At 38.0% G+C, this 16,984-nt stretch overlaps 1 protein-coding gene across 10 annotated transcripts in view; it reads right to left on the bottom strand.

Moving 5' to 3' along the window:
- The window catches only part of NEK11 (NIMA related kinase 11), an 82,126-nt gene that overhangs the window by 45,987 nt on the left and 19,155 nt on the right, over positions 1 to 16,984 (bottom strand). For all 10 annotated transcript variants that reach the window (XM_064704775.1, XM_064704776.1, XM_064704777.1 and 7 more), the window contains 6 exons: positions 13,618 to 13,736; positions 8,873 to 8,937; positions 8,280 to 8,406; positions 1,984 to 2,133; positions 1,823 to 1,901; positions 1,235 to 1,320 (listed from right to left, as the gene is read on the bottom strand). In XM_064704775.1, coding sequence (XP_064560845.1) covers positions 1,235 to 1,320; positions 1,823 to 1,901; positions 1,984 to 2,133; positions 8,280 to 8,406; positions 8,873 to 8,937; positions 13,618 to 13,736 — 626 coding nt within the window. The remainder of the gene's footprint in view (positions 1 to 1,234; positions 1,321 to 1,822; positions 1,902 to 1,983; positions 2,134 to 8,279; positions 8,407 to 8,872; positions 8,938 to 13,617; positions 13,737 to 16,984) is intronic.

Genomic DNA, 16,984 nt, shown 5'->3' with positions numbered 1-16,984 from the left:
ACAAACACAATTTGTAGAGATGAGAGCCTACAGACACAGTGACAGCATTTAAACTGTGTGAAATTATGTATAAAAGGTTTTGCTATGCTGATTTCAACTGTCTGTACTCTTCTCTCTTCCTACTACTGACAGCAAACTACACTTTGCTTGGAAAAGCTGAAGATGGTCACCTCTCCTGAAGGGAGGCTTGCAAGCTGCAGAATTGGCAGCATCTGCAAAGTGATCACAGCTGCAAAACTGTGGGTCCTGTACAAGAGCAGAGGTCACAAAAACAGAGGTCAAAGTCCTATTGCCTCAAAGGCACAGCCAGTTCTGGATTGTTTTAATCTTTATTAAAACAATTCTTATTTTGCTGTTACCTAATCATTCAAAACAAACATCAGAGAGCTGTTAAAATCTCGACAATTATTTAAATGAAACAAGAAACATGGATGTTCATTGCTTCCTCACAGGATCACAAACTTCAGGTTTTGCTCTAGCTAGCTCCCAACAGAACAAAACCTGTACAGAAAGTTCAGGGATGGGAAGCAAAGGGGAGGGCGAGTTGCCATGAAACTGCAAAGCTAATTTACACAGGCAAAATGAAAATGTCCATGCTAGAATTTGTTTTAAACATTGCAGCATTGTAATTTAATGCAATTATTAAATTCAATATATATTCAATGCCTAAGAGAGAGATCATGTGTGAAGACACTGCTGCTGTAAGAGCCAAGAAACATCACCACTCTTGATTTCTCACAGAAGTTACAAGACAAAAATAACAGTAGCCTACAGAGGCATTAGTTTAATATTAGTTTAAGTGTGCACGCTTTTAGTCTGGTGCCATTTTGGAAACACAGCTTTCACATTCAATTTTTAGGAGCTACAGAAACAGCAGCACGATAAATGATGATGACCTAACTAAAATGACAGCTTAAACCTCCAAAATTTCAGAACAAATGTCATTTACATACCAGCTGGTACTAAATTAACATCAACATATGCACATGCACGTGCAATTTACACAGTCACATAATAAAAATATTTCATCTGCAAATCATTTTTTACTCCCTAAACTTTAATTATGCATCTCCTTAACGGGAGTGGTTGCTCTTGTATTTCTAGGGAATAGATTTGTCTAAACATAAAGCACTATGAGATTGACATAAGTGATGACAGACACAAGTCGATGACATTATTTGGCAACACTGTAATTTCATATACTACTGCCCATAAAACTGTTTGAAATACTTACACAGCACCAAAAATAGGAGCAGATTCTTTGTGACAGTTAAGTGCCTTGTCTTTCACAGTCATGTTTGTGAACTTGTACTGTATTTTCTGCAGGGAAATAAAACAGAAGGGGCATCAAGATTTGATGTTAAAGTTATTCAGAATCCTCAGCTACTACCCAATACCATCCTAACATAAAAACTGACCAAGCAGTTTCCTTCCCCACCTTTTCAGAAAGCCAAATAATACAGGCACTGAAGCCTGGGCAAAAAGAGCAAAAGACATTGCTTTTCATTAAAACTATGAGTAGTAAGAACAGTTTAGAGATATATGTACCCAGGCCCAAGTGATCTACATTTTTTTATACATAAATGTCTGGTTTTCTTACTGCTCATAACATTTAAGAGGGGATACATTCAGCATATCAAGTGATGAAGGCTTCTTTCCTCAGTCATATTTGTACTATAGCTCTGAAAGTCCCCTGGATTAATGCTCCCATCAAGAGCTATCAAATTCTTTTTTTCTCACCATGTTTTCCCTGCCTCCATTTTGCTTCTGCAAAATACATACTCAAATGGCAAGTGTACAGCTACTGCTTTTTCTTACATACCTGTAATTGTTCATCAATATAAGGGAATTTTAGGATCTCTGCTGCTGCTGGTCTCAATGAAGGATCCTTATTTAACATGCTGAAACATTAAAAACCAAATATAATAATTGATCAATTGTCCAAACTTTCTGAAAAACCTGCTAAACAAGAAAATAACATACCTGCATAGCACAGCATTCAGTTTGCTTGGATATCTGTCAGGAAGAGAAGGTGTTTCACCTTCAACAATTTTTAACACAACAGACAAAAAATTCTGTCCAGTGAATGCATGGTTCATACAGCACATCTCATACAAAATGCATCCCAGAGACCTTGAAGAACAAACAAGTGGGAATAGTATGTATTATTCACCAGTCCTAATGGCCATCATAAAAGGTCACCAAGCTGAACATTTCAAAATAAACACTCTCATAATAATTTTATATAATGACTATTCATAACAGTTTGAACTTCAGCTGAGTTCTCTCTGATGAATATTTTTTTGAAATAGGGGAGCTGACTTTTGCAGGCCTTGGAGGATGCTCAGGTCTTTCTCCAGTCAGGGATGCTGACTTCTGACTTGATCAATGATTGACTTGATCAAGGTCATAGAAAATTCTGGTAAGAGCCAGATATAAGTTGAGGGTCATCGTAGCAACCAGCTTAAATATCTTTGTATTTGATTGTGGTATTTATAATTTAATCTGTGATTCCAGAAGAAGTAAGACAATAAAGCATAAATATAAGAAATATAAATAAGAAATATGTATGGGTGAATGGCTGTCAGGAAAGCAGTATAAAAATCTTTGAAAGTAAATAATGAATAAAGTTTCAATTATTCATTTTGGTTAAACAAGAGGAGGTTTTTTTTGGTCCATCTGGCAATAAAAGAACAAGAGCAAACAATTTTAAAGCTGAAAGCCAGACTCTTCATCCAGTGCAAATTGAGGGGGCTCTACTCACTGGTACTTCTCAAGCAAGTATGTGAAAACCATTAGCAGAGCATTTTTGCTAAGAACCAGCTAAAGAACAGCTACTGAGGTAAATAAATGCTTGCCTAGGTTTTTAAAGATTTAACTGTCAAAGGCTGTCAAACAGCCTTCAAACTTAAAAAATCAATAAACAGTAAGACACAGATGATAATCTGTATTTATGATGTATGTTCGGACTCTGAAACAAGATAATTACTACATGAGAAAATACTTAAAGCAAAAAGAACAACAACAACAAAAAAACCAAAACCCTATGCACACAGCATCTGAAAGCATCAAATAAAAATGGAAATCAGCCAGAGAGAAGAAAAAAAGAAGGAAAATCCCAACCTGACAGACTGTACTGTAACTCCTTTTTGCAGAATCAATATGTTTTGGAAGCTGCTTGATTCTGGCAGCTAGAAATTGTTTAATGAGCCATTAGGAACACAGGATTTGACACATCAGGGAAGCTGATTTATTCATCTAGTTTAGTACTCTGACTACACCTGAGGTGGAGAAAGATTAAAAGAATGCCCAGGGCATTCTGCTGCAGCCACGGCTGTGAACAGGCTATCCAGGGAAAATCCCATCTGTTCCATGAAAGAAAAAAACTGGGGAAAAAAGTAAAGAAAAATGAAGGAAAAAGAAAAAAGTTTCTTTCTGCAGGATCAAAATCCTCAAAATAAAATAAATATCTCCTAAGCTGAGAAATGCTGCCCTGGGTTCCTGAACAAGGCCATTTCTTCCCAAGAGAGCTGCTGAGCTGCAAACACCCAAAGAAATAGCAGGCAAGCTTTTGGCTCAAAACTGCATTTCTCAGTTGTGTTCCTACATTTCTGCTCTAAGCACCTTGTGAGGAGCAGGAGGAAATTGCTTCCCAGTTCCCATAAGCAATCCACACGTGATCCAAACATATCATTTAATTACTTTTATAATCTTAGCCTGCATAAGTGCCAATGTTATAAAATTCTAAAATGGCCATTAAACCAGCCAGCCAGCACATTTGCTTTGACAACTCCCTATATTCACGAATGGGTTTGACAAGGTTCCCGAAGAGCACATAATTTCAGCAAAATTGTGGCATGACAAGTTCACGTTGAAGCTACTTATGCTCAATTACATCATAAAATGGAGCATCTGGACAGGCTTCAGTGTGTTCTCCCCAATCTCAACTGACAGACCTCCAACTCCTCCCTCTTAGGAGAAAATACCCTGAGGTTTTTTTGAGGTTTAAGTTTCTTACATAAATATTGTCATCCTTTTAACATCTGATCTTTGGTAAAAACATTACAATTCTTCAAAGGTTATAAGATCCAAGCTAGCTTTAAATTCAACTTTAAAAGTCAGATAATGTAAATGCACATACTACTAAGGCTTATATCTCTTTGTCTCATCATATCAGAAGGTTTTAAGAATTCATTGGCTTCAGTCTGTGAGGAATATGTCTGTGAATTTAATTTCCTCAATACTCACTGATCAGCCCTTAAATGAGAACTCCTTGTGCTGTCTTCTTGAGCCCCATCCCCTCAGCCTTCACATGGCTTCATTTTTGGATTGTTAACATTAAAGAAAAAGACAAAGTGGGGGAATAGCACAGACAAGCAAGCACAATATAATGAAAGCCTCAAGATCTGTGGTGTGGGCAGCCCAATTTATGCAAACACAACAGACAAATCCTCTGTCAAACTCTGACAGTACTTGATGGAAGACGGGGTACAATGGATCTACATGTCACTGTGACATCACTTTGTCTCTGCCACAGCACTGGAGGCACGGCATGGCAATGTTGGCCAAGCCCCAACAGCACCAGTGTCACCACAGGGGGTGAGGGCAGGAAGGGACACCAGGACAGCGGCAGAGCAGCGCCTTGGGGCCATGCTGGGCTGGGCTACCAGTGAATGGTCACAAAATTATTTGCAATTAATTTCTTTTATTTGTGTATCTATATAAATATTAGATAACTTGCAAACCTCTAAGTGACACACACAGAGACACAGCAGTGACTGAGCCCTGGCCCAGCCTGGCCTCTGCGGCTCTCCCTGTCTCGGCTCAGCTGCCGGCACCGCTCTGACTCTGCTCCATCTGCCGGAGCTACAGCGGGAAGCACCCATGGAAGCAGTGGTGGTGAGCTGCTGAACTGAGATCTGCTCCCTGAAGAAACTTCTTGTCTGGAAAGGAGGAAACTCCAGACTGTGTCATCTGCAAAGGTTTTCTCTCACAGCCCAGCCAGTCCAGGCTCAGGGATGCTGGGGAAAACATGGGAACCAACTTTAATTTGCCTCCTGTGAATTTAGATTTGACATAAAGCGTGGAATAACAAAGAACTACAGCCCTGACACTTCAACATAAAATAAAACATAAATGCTGCCACTTCTCTGAGACCAACTGCAGAACTTCCATGGGGAAAAACTGTAAAACATGAAGCTTTTTCCCATCTAATGACCTTGGGCTATAAAGGACAGTACTTCTTGCACCAGCTGCTGCACTGTGAATATTCAAGCCAGTTTTGAAAAGCCAGTCGCAGAACATTTCAGTGAACCTGAAAAGTACAGTGTCTCTTTAGAGCACATCAGTAATGCAGCAGAAATTAAGGTCTTTCCAATGAACTGAAATGAACAGTGAGAGGATCATGATAACAAGGTGAGACAGCATTAATTGTCTTTTCCAGAAGATATTTTACATTATATTGTGTTTAACATGGGAACATTGTAAGTCTGAATTTTTGTGTGCAAATTTTTGAATCCTGCTGGAGATCAGGAAGACAAGTCTAAAGAGAGAATGTCACTTCATCCACACATAAAAGACTTGGGCAAGTCTTTGAAAGTGTTCAGAGGTCAACAAACTGTGCTGTTTAACATCTCTGTCAGCAACATGGACAGAGGGACTGCGTGTATCTTCAGCAAGTTTGCTGACAGCTGCGTGGTATGGTCAGCATGCTGGAAGGAAGGGCTGTCATCCAGAGGGAGCTTGGCAGACTTGAGAGGTGAGCTTGTGCCAGCCTTATGGAGTAGAAGGAAAATTGCAAGGTCCTGCACTTAGGTCACAAATACAGACTGGGCAGAGAATGGAAAAGCAAGCCTGAGGAGAAGGACTTAGAGGATGTTGCTTGATGAAGAGCTCAACATGACTTGGCAATGTGTGCTGAGAGCTCAGAAAGCCAACCCCATCCTGGTTGGAACCAGCAGGCTGAGGAAGGAGATTCTTCCCTCTACTCCACCATTCTGAGGCCTCACATGGAGTACTGCATCCAGCTCTGGGCCCTCAAGATGAGAAGGATGCAGACCTGTTGAGGCAAGTCCAGAGAAGGTACACAAAGATGATCTGGGGGCTGGAACACCCCTTCCATGGATTCAGGCTGAGAGAGTTGGGGTTGTTCAGCCTGGAGAAGAGAAGGTTCCAGGGAGACCTTTGAGCACCTTGCAGCACATGAAGTGATAGAGGGCCAGAGAGAGACTCTTTACAAATTTGTGTAATGATAGGACAAGGGGTAACAACTTCCAACTGAGAGAGAGTTCAAGGTGAGGCTGAATGGGGCTTTGAGCAATCTCATCTAGTGGAAGGTGTCCCTGCCCATGGCAGGGGAGTTGGAATGAGATGATCTTTAAGGGCCCTTCCAACCCAAAGCATTCTATGAGTCTTTGAGTCTTCATGAGCATCAGAACCTCCTGCACAGTGGCCCAAGGACTTAATCCCACCTGGAGCCTTCAGGGTGGGCTCTCCTGTGAGCTCAGTGCCCTCTTGTCTTCTGGCCCCTGTTAAATGGGGACAGTGGAAAAAAAGTCAAATGGAATCATTATTAAAAGATTAAAAGATAAGAGTATCAATCAAACACATGAGTCCTGATCAGAAGAGTTTCCTGGCTCAGCAAAACAGGGGTTTGTGGGCTGGGGAAGTACTGAGTCAGGGCATACCCCCTCCTCCTTCTTGGCTCTCACTGGCCTCACGGTGAGAGCCAAGAAGCTCCTGTTGAAGGCAGTTTCATCCTCCAGTGAGTGCTCTTGGTAATGCTTTGGAAAGATCACAGAAGGCAGAAAGTATAGCAGAAAGCTGGTAGCTACTGAGTTTGGGATGGGAGGCTTTTTTCTGTGTTTTTGTAAATTTTGAAAGTGTGATCAACACAGGACTTGTAAAAGTATTGGACCAAACTCTGATTATGCTTACTCTGTACAACTTGGATGACCTATATGGATTGATACTACTAACCACAATAGAACTTCAACATGTATTTTACTTTCTATTTGCACTGCAATAAATTATTCCTTACAGTAGAAGAGCACAAAAGGCAGGCTTCCCTGTCTATTCACTTGAAATCTTCTCCCAATATATTTTTATTGACTACATGTATTACCTGATATTTGCTACAAATGAACAAGAGAGAATCTGACATCAAATCCATAGCAGTCAGCTACAAAGGCCATGAGATGAGATTCCTGACATATCCGTTGTGTGGACTGAATATGTCAACTGTGAAAAATGGTTGCTACCACTTGAAGATATAGATGACTGTTCTCTGCTTTTAGAATTATATCCTGCAGCCACAAGGATATTTTGAAAAGGCAGAACTGAGATAAAGCTAGAGTAAATTATCAAGCAATCAAACTATATTTCAGGGGCCAAATGTTTTAGGCAGGAACTTTCCTGGTTTGAAATATTTATCAAAAAAATTTATCTTTTGATACACATACCTACAGAAAAAAAACCCAAACAATGAAACACCTCATAAAAAAAACAAAACTTCTTAAACAAATTACTATAATAAAATCTGAAAACTCAATACTTTTAACTGTAATCTTAAAACATGAGATGCTTTAGGACACACATATAAACAAGCATAATATTTTTGCCATTCCAAAAAAATCCTTCTTCGTCTTAGAAGAATTGGAAGAGTACCTGCACACCTAAAAGTACCAAAAGTCTTTCAACAGACCTCAGCTCCCAAACTTGATCCTTTAATCATCACCTCAGAAGTCCTGATCTCAAGAATTTGTGCCATCTAAACGCAGAACTAACACTATTCTTTCTACATTTGAGCCTCTTCTAAAACAGAGTGCCTCTTTGTTTTTCTTCTAACACCACAGTAACTCTCATTTTAGCTCCACTTTCAAATACTTTCTTGCTTTTAACATGAGCTAATGTTCTTAAATTTAGTTCCTAAGAAGGTCCTTCTGCTATCCTCTCAGCCAGAGTCACTCTTTGCTCATCCATCTAAAGTTTCACAGAAAGTTGCTTCTTTCAATTCATCAATCTCAATTCAAGAAAAAAAGAGATTTCCCCCTCCCTAGGAAAACCTGAACTTTGTCTACAACCATCCTGTATCACATCAGAGACTGGACCTGAATCTTATTCTCCTTTAAAGTCTCAGCTAACCCTGAATAAAAGCCAGCTGCATGTTTCTTAACACAAAAGGCAAGGCTTCGGATTGCAACATTTGATCCCAATGTCCTGAAACAGTTTTAGTGGAGATAAATGCCTAATCCAACTAACATAGCATTATGACTACTCACCAAATGTCAGATTTTGTATCATATCCCTGGTGCTTCAGTACTTCTGGACTCATGTAGTATGGTGTCCCAGTAAAAGTAGTTGCAAGATCACATGAACCCATCAAAAGACAAGAAACTCCAAAGTCTCCTAAAAATATCAGTAGAAACAATTATCTATTAATATAAACATATGTGTATACATTTTTTTTTGTTTATTGTGAGACATGATAAAGTGACTGTACATCTAGAAAATTCTGCTAGTTTTTAAAAACAATGGGAAAAACTATTTTCTGCAATTCTTCAAAATAAAAACACTACAGAAGCATAATATCACAAACAACAAGGGTTTGAAGAGGCTTCACAAGGTCATCTGATTCAAACTCCTGGCTCAAAGTTAAATGAGGCTGCTCAGGTCCAGATCCAGCCAAGCTTGAAGCATTCTCAAGGCTAGAGATTTCACTGCCTCTCCTGTGTCTGACTGTCAAATATATATTTGACTACAAATCAAAATGCTATTTCAGACATGATTTTCTTTAAATCTCCTTATTGACAAAATGTCTGCTGCACTGTTCTATCACATGAAAATATATCTTCAAAAAGTATGGAAATCTCACCAATTTTAAGAAGATTATCTTTCAAAAATATATTCTTGGCTTTCAAATCCCTGTGAAGTATCCGCCTGGAATAGAAAAGGAAATTCAGCCTTACCCAACTCGAATCATTCAGAGTCATGTATTCAGTATTTCAGGTTTTTAACTTCAGCCCTTTTTAGAAAGGCCAGCCCACCACTGCTGGAGTCTAACCCTGCCAGTGATAATCCATGGACAATGGCACTAAGGAGCTTCACAGAGGTGCATTCACAGGCACCCCCATGCAGGGGGAGAGCCTAAGCAGGATAATAAAAATACACCTGGGGATCCCAGCTGAAGAATACAGACACAGACATAGCATGAGCTGCAGAGGCAGGGAGAAAGACAAGTCTTCCTACCTGACCCATCTTAAGAGCATTACATCTTATTTTCTGCCAGGAGAATGAGGTGCCTCACAAGAGAATAATGGATGAGAGAAACAGCAATAAGAGCTTCTCAAAGCTAAGGGAAGACTCCTGCAGAGCAAACCTATTACTTCAAAGGCAAATATGTATATAGCCTAAGCTAGCAGTTCAATTTTTTTACAGTAACACTGTGGAAGATGAAAGAACTTTACGAAGACAAGATGAAAAGGAAAAGGAGCAGAACAATTAGCTTTTACAGACTTATTTTTTCATCAGAGTTTGAAAAAAAACTTTATAAGCTACACACCATGTAAGGATATACAGAATCTTCTTAATTTTTATGAGTCTACATGCATGACAGTAATTCTGAAGCCCCTTAGGAAAACAAAGTATCTCTGTGGTATACAAAACATATTCTAAATTAATTCTTGTTAATAAAGCTTCCAAAAGCATTGCTGCCTATAACCTCACCTAAACTAGAATTTATCCACTTTTGAAATTATTACTAACACACAGGATTAGTCATCAGCTCTGCTCAGGAGGAGGTTAGAATAGCACTTGGTACATACTGGCTACAGAAACTGTATTTGCTAATGCAAATACAATAGTCATTCAGCCATTTGGATCATGTAAAGAAAGAAACTGATGCTCTAAGATTTTTGAGGGCAGAAAAACCAAATATGGTACTCAATTTTTGAGCAATCCTCAACTATTATCTCAAATTTGAATTATAAAAGTCATGGGCATTGACATAATGAAATTATTTCCAAAATTGTTTCTACATTAAGATTAGAACATATGCATTCTAGAGCACAATTTGAATAGTCAGTTTTGTCCACAACTCACATTAAAATATTTTTTGCAAGAGGAGAAAAAAATATGCAATTTAATATACTCAGTTCCCAAATAGAAAAAACCCCATGAAAAATAATACTAGGCTTCATTGCTGTATGTACACAGACTGGGCATAAAAACCAAAAATTTCTATTTTATGGGTGAAGGAAAAGAGTTCTTCATGTTTCTTATAGTAAACTTTTTTCACTTCTTTTTCTTTCAATTTTTTTGTCCTGCAAGCAATACCTTTCATTAGAAAAAGGTTTGCACATTGGGAAAAACAAAATTTTTATTCAATATTCCTCCACCCATATTTATAAAATATTGTTTATAAATAATTTGTTCTCTATTTGACAACTTCTGTGGACAATACACATAGACTCATACAATACATCACACAGGAAATTAAACTAAGGTGATATTTATTAATCTTTCATAAGTATGTATATATTTGTCTGTATATATACATATACACACACTTTTACAGAAATCTTGCTGTGTTAATTGAGATTCATAAGGACTTTCCTTACCATTCATCACACAAAGCCTTTAAAAGAATTTGCTTTCACTGAGTTAAATTATTCCTGCACATTGCTGCTGAGAATTGGTGGATTTCAACCTTCTTTTAATAGTATTTCTTTGTAGAAATATAACCATAGCCTTTTTGAAACTGAAACTTTCCTGAATATACATTATTTTAATAACAGGCATATTGAAGTAAAAGAATGATCCAGAAAGATTTCAGTAGCATATTATTTGAAAAGGAGATGAAAAAAGATGTTTGAGTCACATTAGTTTGAATTATAATGTAATGCTACTCTAATCTTGCAATATATTGATGAAAATGTTATGTATTTCATTTGCATTACCAAAAATTACAAGATGCTTCCATATATTAATATGACAAAGAAATATTTGGGATTATTTTTTTCAGCTTTCCATGATGATATATCTCACTTCAATGCAACTTATTCTGCTATGATATGTCTAAAGATAAACAAGGTACCAGCTGAAATCTTACCTGGAAAGAATTCTTTAATACTAGAAAGAAATTAATATCAAGCCTGCACTGTAAATCCAGTTAAAGAAAGAGAGCCATGTTTTTATTGTAGGAAAAGACAGACCTATAAAGGCAACATGAATTAACTGGGCTCCAGCAAAACTTTACTTGATGCACAGTGAAGTGGTTATTGAGTAGTTATTTTGGGTAGAAATTAACACTTGAGGAGAGTTCTAAATCTGGGCTGTAAATATACCCATCCCTATGTTCTGTAGAGTTCCTGCTTGCTGGCTCAAAGTCACAAAGGAACAGGGCAAGCCCTGAGCAGTGGGCAGCCTCCTTGAATGAAGCTTTGCCTGCAACACAATGAGCTGCAAGTGAAGCTGAGGGAAGCTGAAGTACATCACTGCTGTGAAATCATGCACAATGAATTTCTCTTCCTCTGTCTAAAGAACTCTGCAGAAGAGTAAGAGGCTCTGTGTAAGTCTGTATCCTGCATTATCTGCTGTTTGCATAAAGAGTAACCTTATAAAAATCCATGTTTGTAAATTTTTCATAAAGGTTAGCAAAATTACGGGTAACACAATGGTCAGCCTTATTCAAATTGAGGTTAAATCAATCAATGGCCTCATTGCCTGATTGCTGTGGGATTCATTTTGTGCACTGACATGCAATGGGCTATGTGTACAGACACTACAGGATGGTTTCATGCTAAAGGTCTCCATCAAGATAACACAGCTCAATGGTCTTATCTCTCTTTACTTCTCCCTTTCTTTATATCAAAGACAGATAAGGATTAAATCTGTTTATTTCTAGATAACTTTGTTTTCAAGTTTCACATTTAAAAAAAAAATTACATTAAGTTTCTAGCATAAGAGTTTTCAAAAACTGTGGAACTAAAGTTGTGAAAGAAGGATAAGTGATTGTGCAAGAAAGATAAGTGAATAGTCTATGCTTAAAGCCATAAATAATAATTTTTGCTGCTCTGGTAAAAAAAAAAAAAACTTACATCCACAAAATCTGAGTTTTCTTAGGAATGGCATGGGGAAGGACCAACCCACAGGCTGTAAACATTTTAAGCCTCTAATTCTAGGGAAAAGCTTTTTTCGCATTAGAACAAAATTCACACATATATTAGAGGTTTTTTCCATGTCAGTACAGAAGAAATCATGCATGACTCTTCTACACAGAAACAGAGTTATTATGTTTTAGTATTTCAAATTTCTGTCGGTAGTTTTAAATTCTTTTAAGCCTAAGCTTTTCCATTTAAGCTACTGTTTGACTCTATACTAATAAGGAAAATGTTATATGCATACAGCCAAATAACACAAAATACAAATACATATAAATTAAAACTGTCAAGTTTTAATTATTATGCACAATGCATCTTCTAAACATGTATGTTAAAGCAAGGATTTTACCAAAAGCAGACCAAAATTTTAATAAAATTTGATAAATTGATGTTCAAAGGAGAAAAAAAACTAAATCACACTGCTAGTTTAGTTAAACTGTCAGGATTCTTATGTCCATTTCCCTCTGTCCTTTTGGCCTGAGGTGAATGTTGAAGAGCACAGCATCCCAAGAGAGTTCTTTTTGTGTCCTCCCATCACTGGCATGGCAGCATTTCATGTACAAGGCCTAGATAAATTGGCATTTAGGAACAAAAATGCTCTTGCATCTTGGACAGCAATTCACTCTGCCCTTTTCCCTCTACAGTCTGACACAGGCAAAAAACTCATTAGGCATCCATCAGTTTAGGTCAAACACCTCCCACACACTTAACTTCAGCTCAACTCAGGAATGGTTGCTCTTGACAACAGGCGACCTCTCTACCTACTGCTTGGTTGCACCTAAAATTCAGGCAAGAAAATTTTTCCCAATCTTTGCAAAAGATGATGCAGAAAGGGACCAGACAGGCAATAAGGGAAATCTTTCCATCACTGCAGTCAGCCAGCCTAAATCACACTGCAGGCAAGAGCTAAACTCATGGAGATGACCAGGTGGATATTCATCTATACACACTATCCCTGCTCCTACCATGTGTGATCTCCTCATATCTGTAATTTCTGAAGTTCATCTTTGGTGCGCTGTTAAAAGTGACATCTCAAAGAACACATGTGTGTAACTCCACTGATTTTACTGGGAGTCCATCAAGCTTCTATCTATTGGATGCTTCACATTAAATACATGCAGGACAGGCTTCTTGACTCCCCTTTAAAAAGATTACTTCGTTTGAATCTTTAATCCATTTTCTTCTAAGAATATTGAACTATTTCTACTGTGCTCCATTTTCCATTTGGCTCTGAAAAAAAGCGTGTCTAAATGCTGGAAGACATTTACCATTGTCCTGCTAAAAGATGTAATGCACAATGATCCTGCAGGGTAGATAGTTAATTGCACTTGAGGTATCTGACATAAATTAACAATGTTTGGTGAACAGAAATTTCATTTCTGTTTGAATACCTCCAACTAGTCAGTAAGTCCATTCACTCCCCTCCCAAGCTAAATGCTCTCATATCAAATGACTGTACCTTTCATGCATGTAGTTGACTCCGAGTAACAGCTGTATAAACCAGTCTATTACTTGACTTTGAGTGAACATCTTCCCAGAATCTCTGTACTCTTGAATTTTAAAGTCTAGGTCTCCACCCTGAAAAATACCACAACATATTTGTACATTTAAAGTAAGTTTTCAAAATGCTATCTCCATCATAGTACAGGACTCTACTTCCTTAGGCCTTCAGGCATCCTATCATGTAGATCTGTAAAATCAACACATGCACGTGAATCCTGAAATCTCCCAGCTCCAAAAGCATACACAAGTGAGGATCAAAATGCTATCAATCAGTCTCACTTTGTTATTTTCTCATAATGTTACACAAGATTGCCAAAGTTTCCAACTGTTCTTCCTTCACGTCACCCAACTTGAGCAGGTGACCCCAGAAGTTTACAGGAAACACAAAGGAAAACACACCTGTTTAGTGTAATTATCTCTGTCATCTGGTTGTCTACCTTTGGAAGGGGTGGATCATGTCGTAGGAGCACTGTTTCTCTGCAAAGATTTATGATGAGGACCTATATTGACTGGCTATGACATAGACACTTGGGTAGGAAAAATAAATCTGCCCCAACTGGTCTGAATAAGTTAATAAATTTGAGAAAAGTATTTCCACTCCAGTCAAACATTACACACTAAAGTGACACTCATTTATTATGTTATAATAATCATGTCAGCATCAAAGCAACCATGTTGTTCTCCCAAGAATTAAAATACAGTCTCTTTAATTATGATTCTTTGCCCTCTTTCAAACTTTTACCAGAAGCAAAGCAGATTTAAAGCCCCAAGAATACATAGCATGCATTATGGTGATACATCATTAAAAAAAAACAATTGATCTTGAAGTAGCATTAGGAATGGAACAATAGGACACACAGCAGGGAGTGCCAATAAACCAGAAAATATATCCAGAAAAGGACTACTTGAAAACTGTAATCCAGATACTTGGAAATACCAGTTGTACAACAACACAATGAAAGAGGATTTTGAGACTTCGAGGAAACCCATTCTTTTTGCTCAAAAAAATACAAGTGGTTGTCAGCTGATTGTTTATCCAGTTTATAAAATAAATTCATTTCATCTACAAGAATGCACACACATTAATGGTAAGCAATGTATTGAGGTAGCTAACCCCAGAGCAAAGGGACTGTGATTCTGATTACATTCTAGTGACTAATTACCTTACATCAGGACAGCTTATTAGTCATAAAGCATTATTTTTACATTATATATTCTACATAAAATCAGAAGCTTTATGTGCCATATACAAGAAACTATTTTGCCTGTACAACTGTACCAGTACCATCATTTTCCATCATCATGCCTGTATTCCTCTGCACTGTTGACTCTCACCATTTTATGATGTCTTCAGCATTGTTTTTCTGTTCCCAACACCGCAGTGCTTCATAGTGCTGCTACAAAATAAGTAGATTCTGTCCTTGCAGATCTATATATTCGTGTGCTTCTGACACGAGTTTACAGTAATTTCTATGGATTTCTGGTTCTAAGTTACAACATTCCAAAGTGAGTGTGTTAAAACAAAGCAAATCTGTTTTGTCATCTATCAAAAACGCGTTCCCTGACAATGTCCTGCCATTTTTTTAATTGAAATGTCTGAATCATCTCATGCACTAGGGAAGGGAATATGGGTTCAGCTCTCCATCTGCCACCCTACTGCAGCCCAGAGAGAAACTCTTCTGGGAACTTGGGACTCTCAGCAGCTGCTTCCCCTTTGCAACTCCAAATGTTCAGCAGCTTCCCCCTGGTTGCTTGCAGCAGAGAAGAGGAAGGAAAGAAAAATTCTTGCTGGGTACTCCATTGCATGGCAGCCAGATGGGCTGTGGCTGAGGCTACTCATGCACCTCAAAAACAATGAGTCATTATTATAAAATAAACTGTTTCAGACAGAAGCCCCAACCCATCCAGAGCCCAGGACTGAGGGACCACTCAAACATGTGTCAGCTGGCTGCTGGCCTCAGGGGACTGTGTACTATCCAGGTGAGGAGAGATGAAGTGCAGCAGGCTCCAATCATCTTTTCTCCCTGTCCCAACGTGTCCCCTCTCACAATAACACGTTGCCATGAAAAACACAAAGAAAAATAAGTGCAGCACCTACAGAGTTATGGCAGTGAATACTCTGAAGTTGAGGGACAATTCCTGCAAAAGGTCCAAGGAGAACAAAAGCAGTTGAATAATGCACTATATGTGCCCTCACATAACTGCATAGCTGTTTATCTTCAAGCAGAGAAGAGTGACCTCAATGTCCTACAATTCATTTACCCTTGATTTTTTGTCTAAAACAGGCAAAACAAAAACACATCATATAAGATTTGCTGAAGTATTGTTGCTGTGAAACTCTGAAAAAATTTATTAACCCAATTTTGCATTTTGGAAGGTCTGTCTAACAAAGTTCATAAGGAATTCAACAATTTAACAAATTAAGTACATACGGAGTTTCCAAGCTGCAGATAGAGTATCAAACACAACAGTAAATTATCTAAAACAGCTTAGCATCTAGAGCTGATAACGTGAACAGGCATTGACTGCTTTAGTTATTCCTTTTGCTCAGATTTCCTCAGCATATGTGTACTCACATCACAGCTGAGACCACAGTCAAGAGACATAAATAATTGTCTGGCGGAAAAGTACAAGGAGTTCTGCCTTATAATACATTAAAATGATGCAATTTCAAAAAGCACTTTTACTTTAAAAGTACAGTGCTTTGTGAAACCTGTATATTATTGAAGTCAAATTTGTTCTACAAAATTAAATGCAAGGTTCATTAAGGCATTTTTGTTTGAAATCAGTCTTAGCTGATAATGTTTATATTACCCATAAGATTCTGATTTGGGGAAAGTGTCTAAGAAGCTCAACAAATAAGATCAAAACAGAACAAATATACTTTTCTATAATTTTGATTTAATTGAGTTATAATAAAGGATGTCAAGCTGAGCCATGGAGACCAATGATTTTATTTCACTGGTTTTCTTTCACAGGACAAGGTACAGCACGGGGCAGCTGCACTGGAGGCTCCCTCCATGCTACTCACGCCAGAATGAACAAAGCACCGTGGCTAATGAATAAGTCACAGTCCTTTGGAGAAAACAGAGCAGAGCTCAGGGGGGTAGTTCTGTTTCCATGCCAACTTAATGTGTGCTCTTTGTTTTGAGCCTGCCCAAGAGTAGCAATTACTGCCAATCTGGTAATTATTCTATGCATGAGAAACTGAACGTACTAGACTTCCAAGCAAGGATCAGGTAGCACTACATTTTTCTCATTCTCAATTTATGGATGGTTTAAACAGGCATCTTTTAGGTCAAAACACCCAAATCCCACCACGT

The sequence above is a fragment of the Zonotrichia leucophrys genome, chromosome 2 (assembly GCF_028769735.1).
Source record: "Zonotrichia leucophrys gambelii isolate GWCS_2022_RI chromosome 2, RI_Zleu_2.0, whole genome shotgun sequence".
Taxonomy (NCBI): Eukaryota; Metazoa; Chordata; class Aves; order Passeriformes; family Passerellidae; genus Zonotrichia; species Zonotrichia leucophrys.
This window is presented reverse-complemented; position numbering and strand designations above follow the sequence as displayed.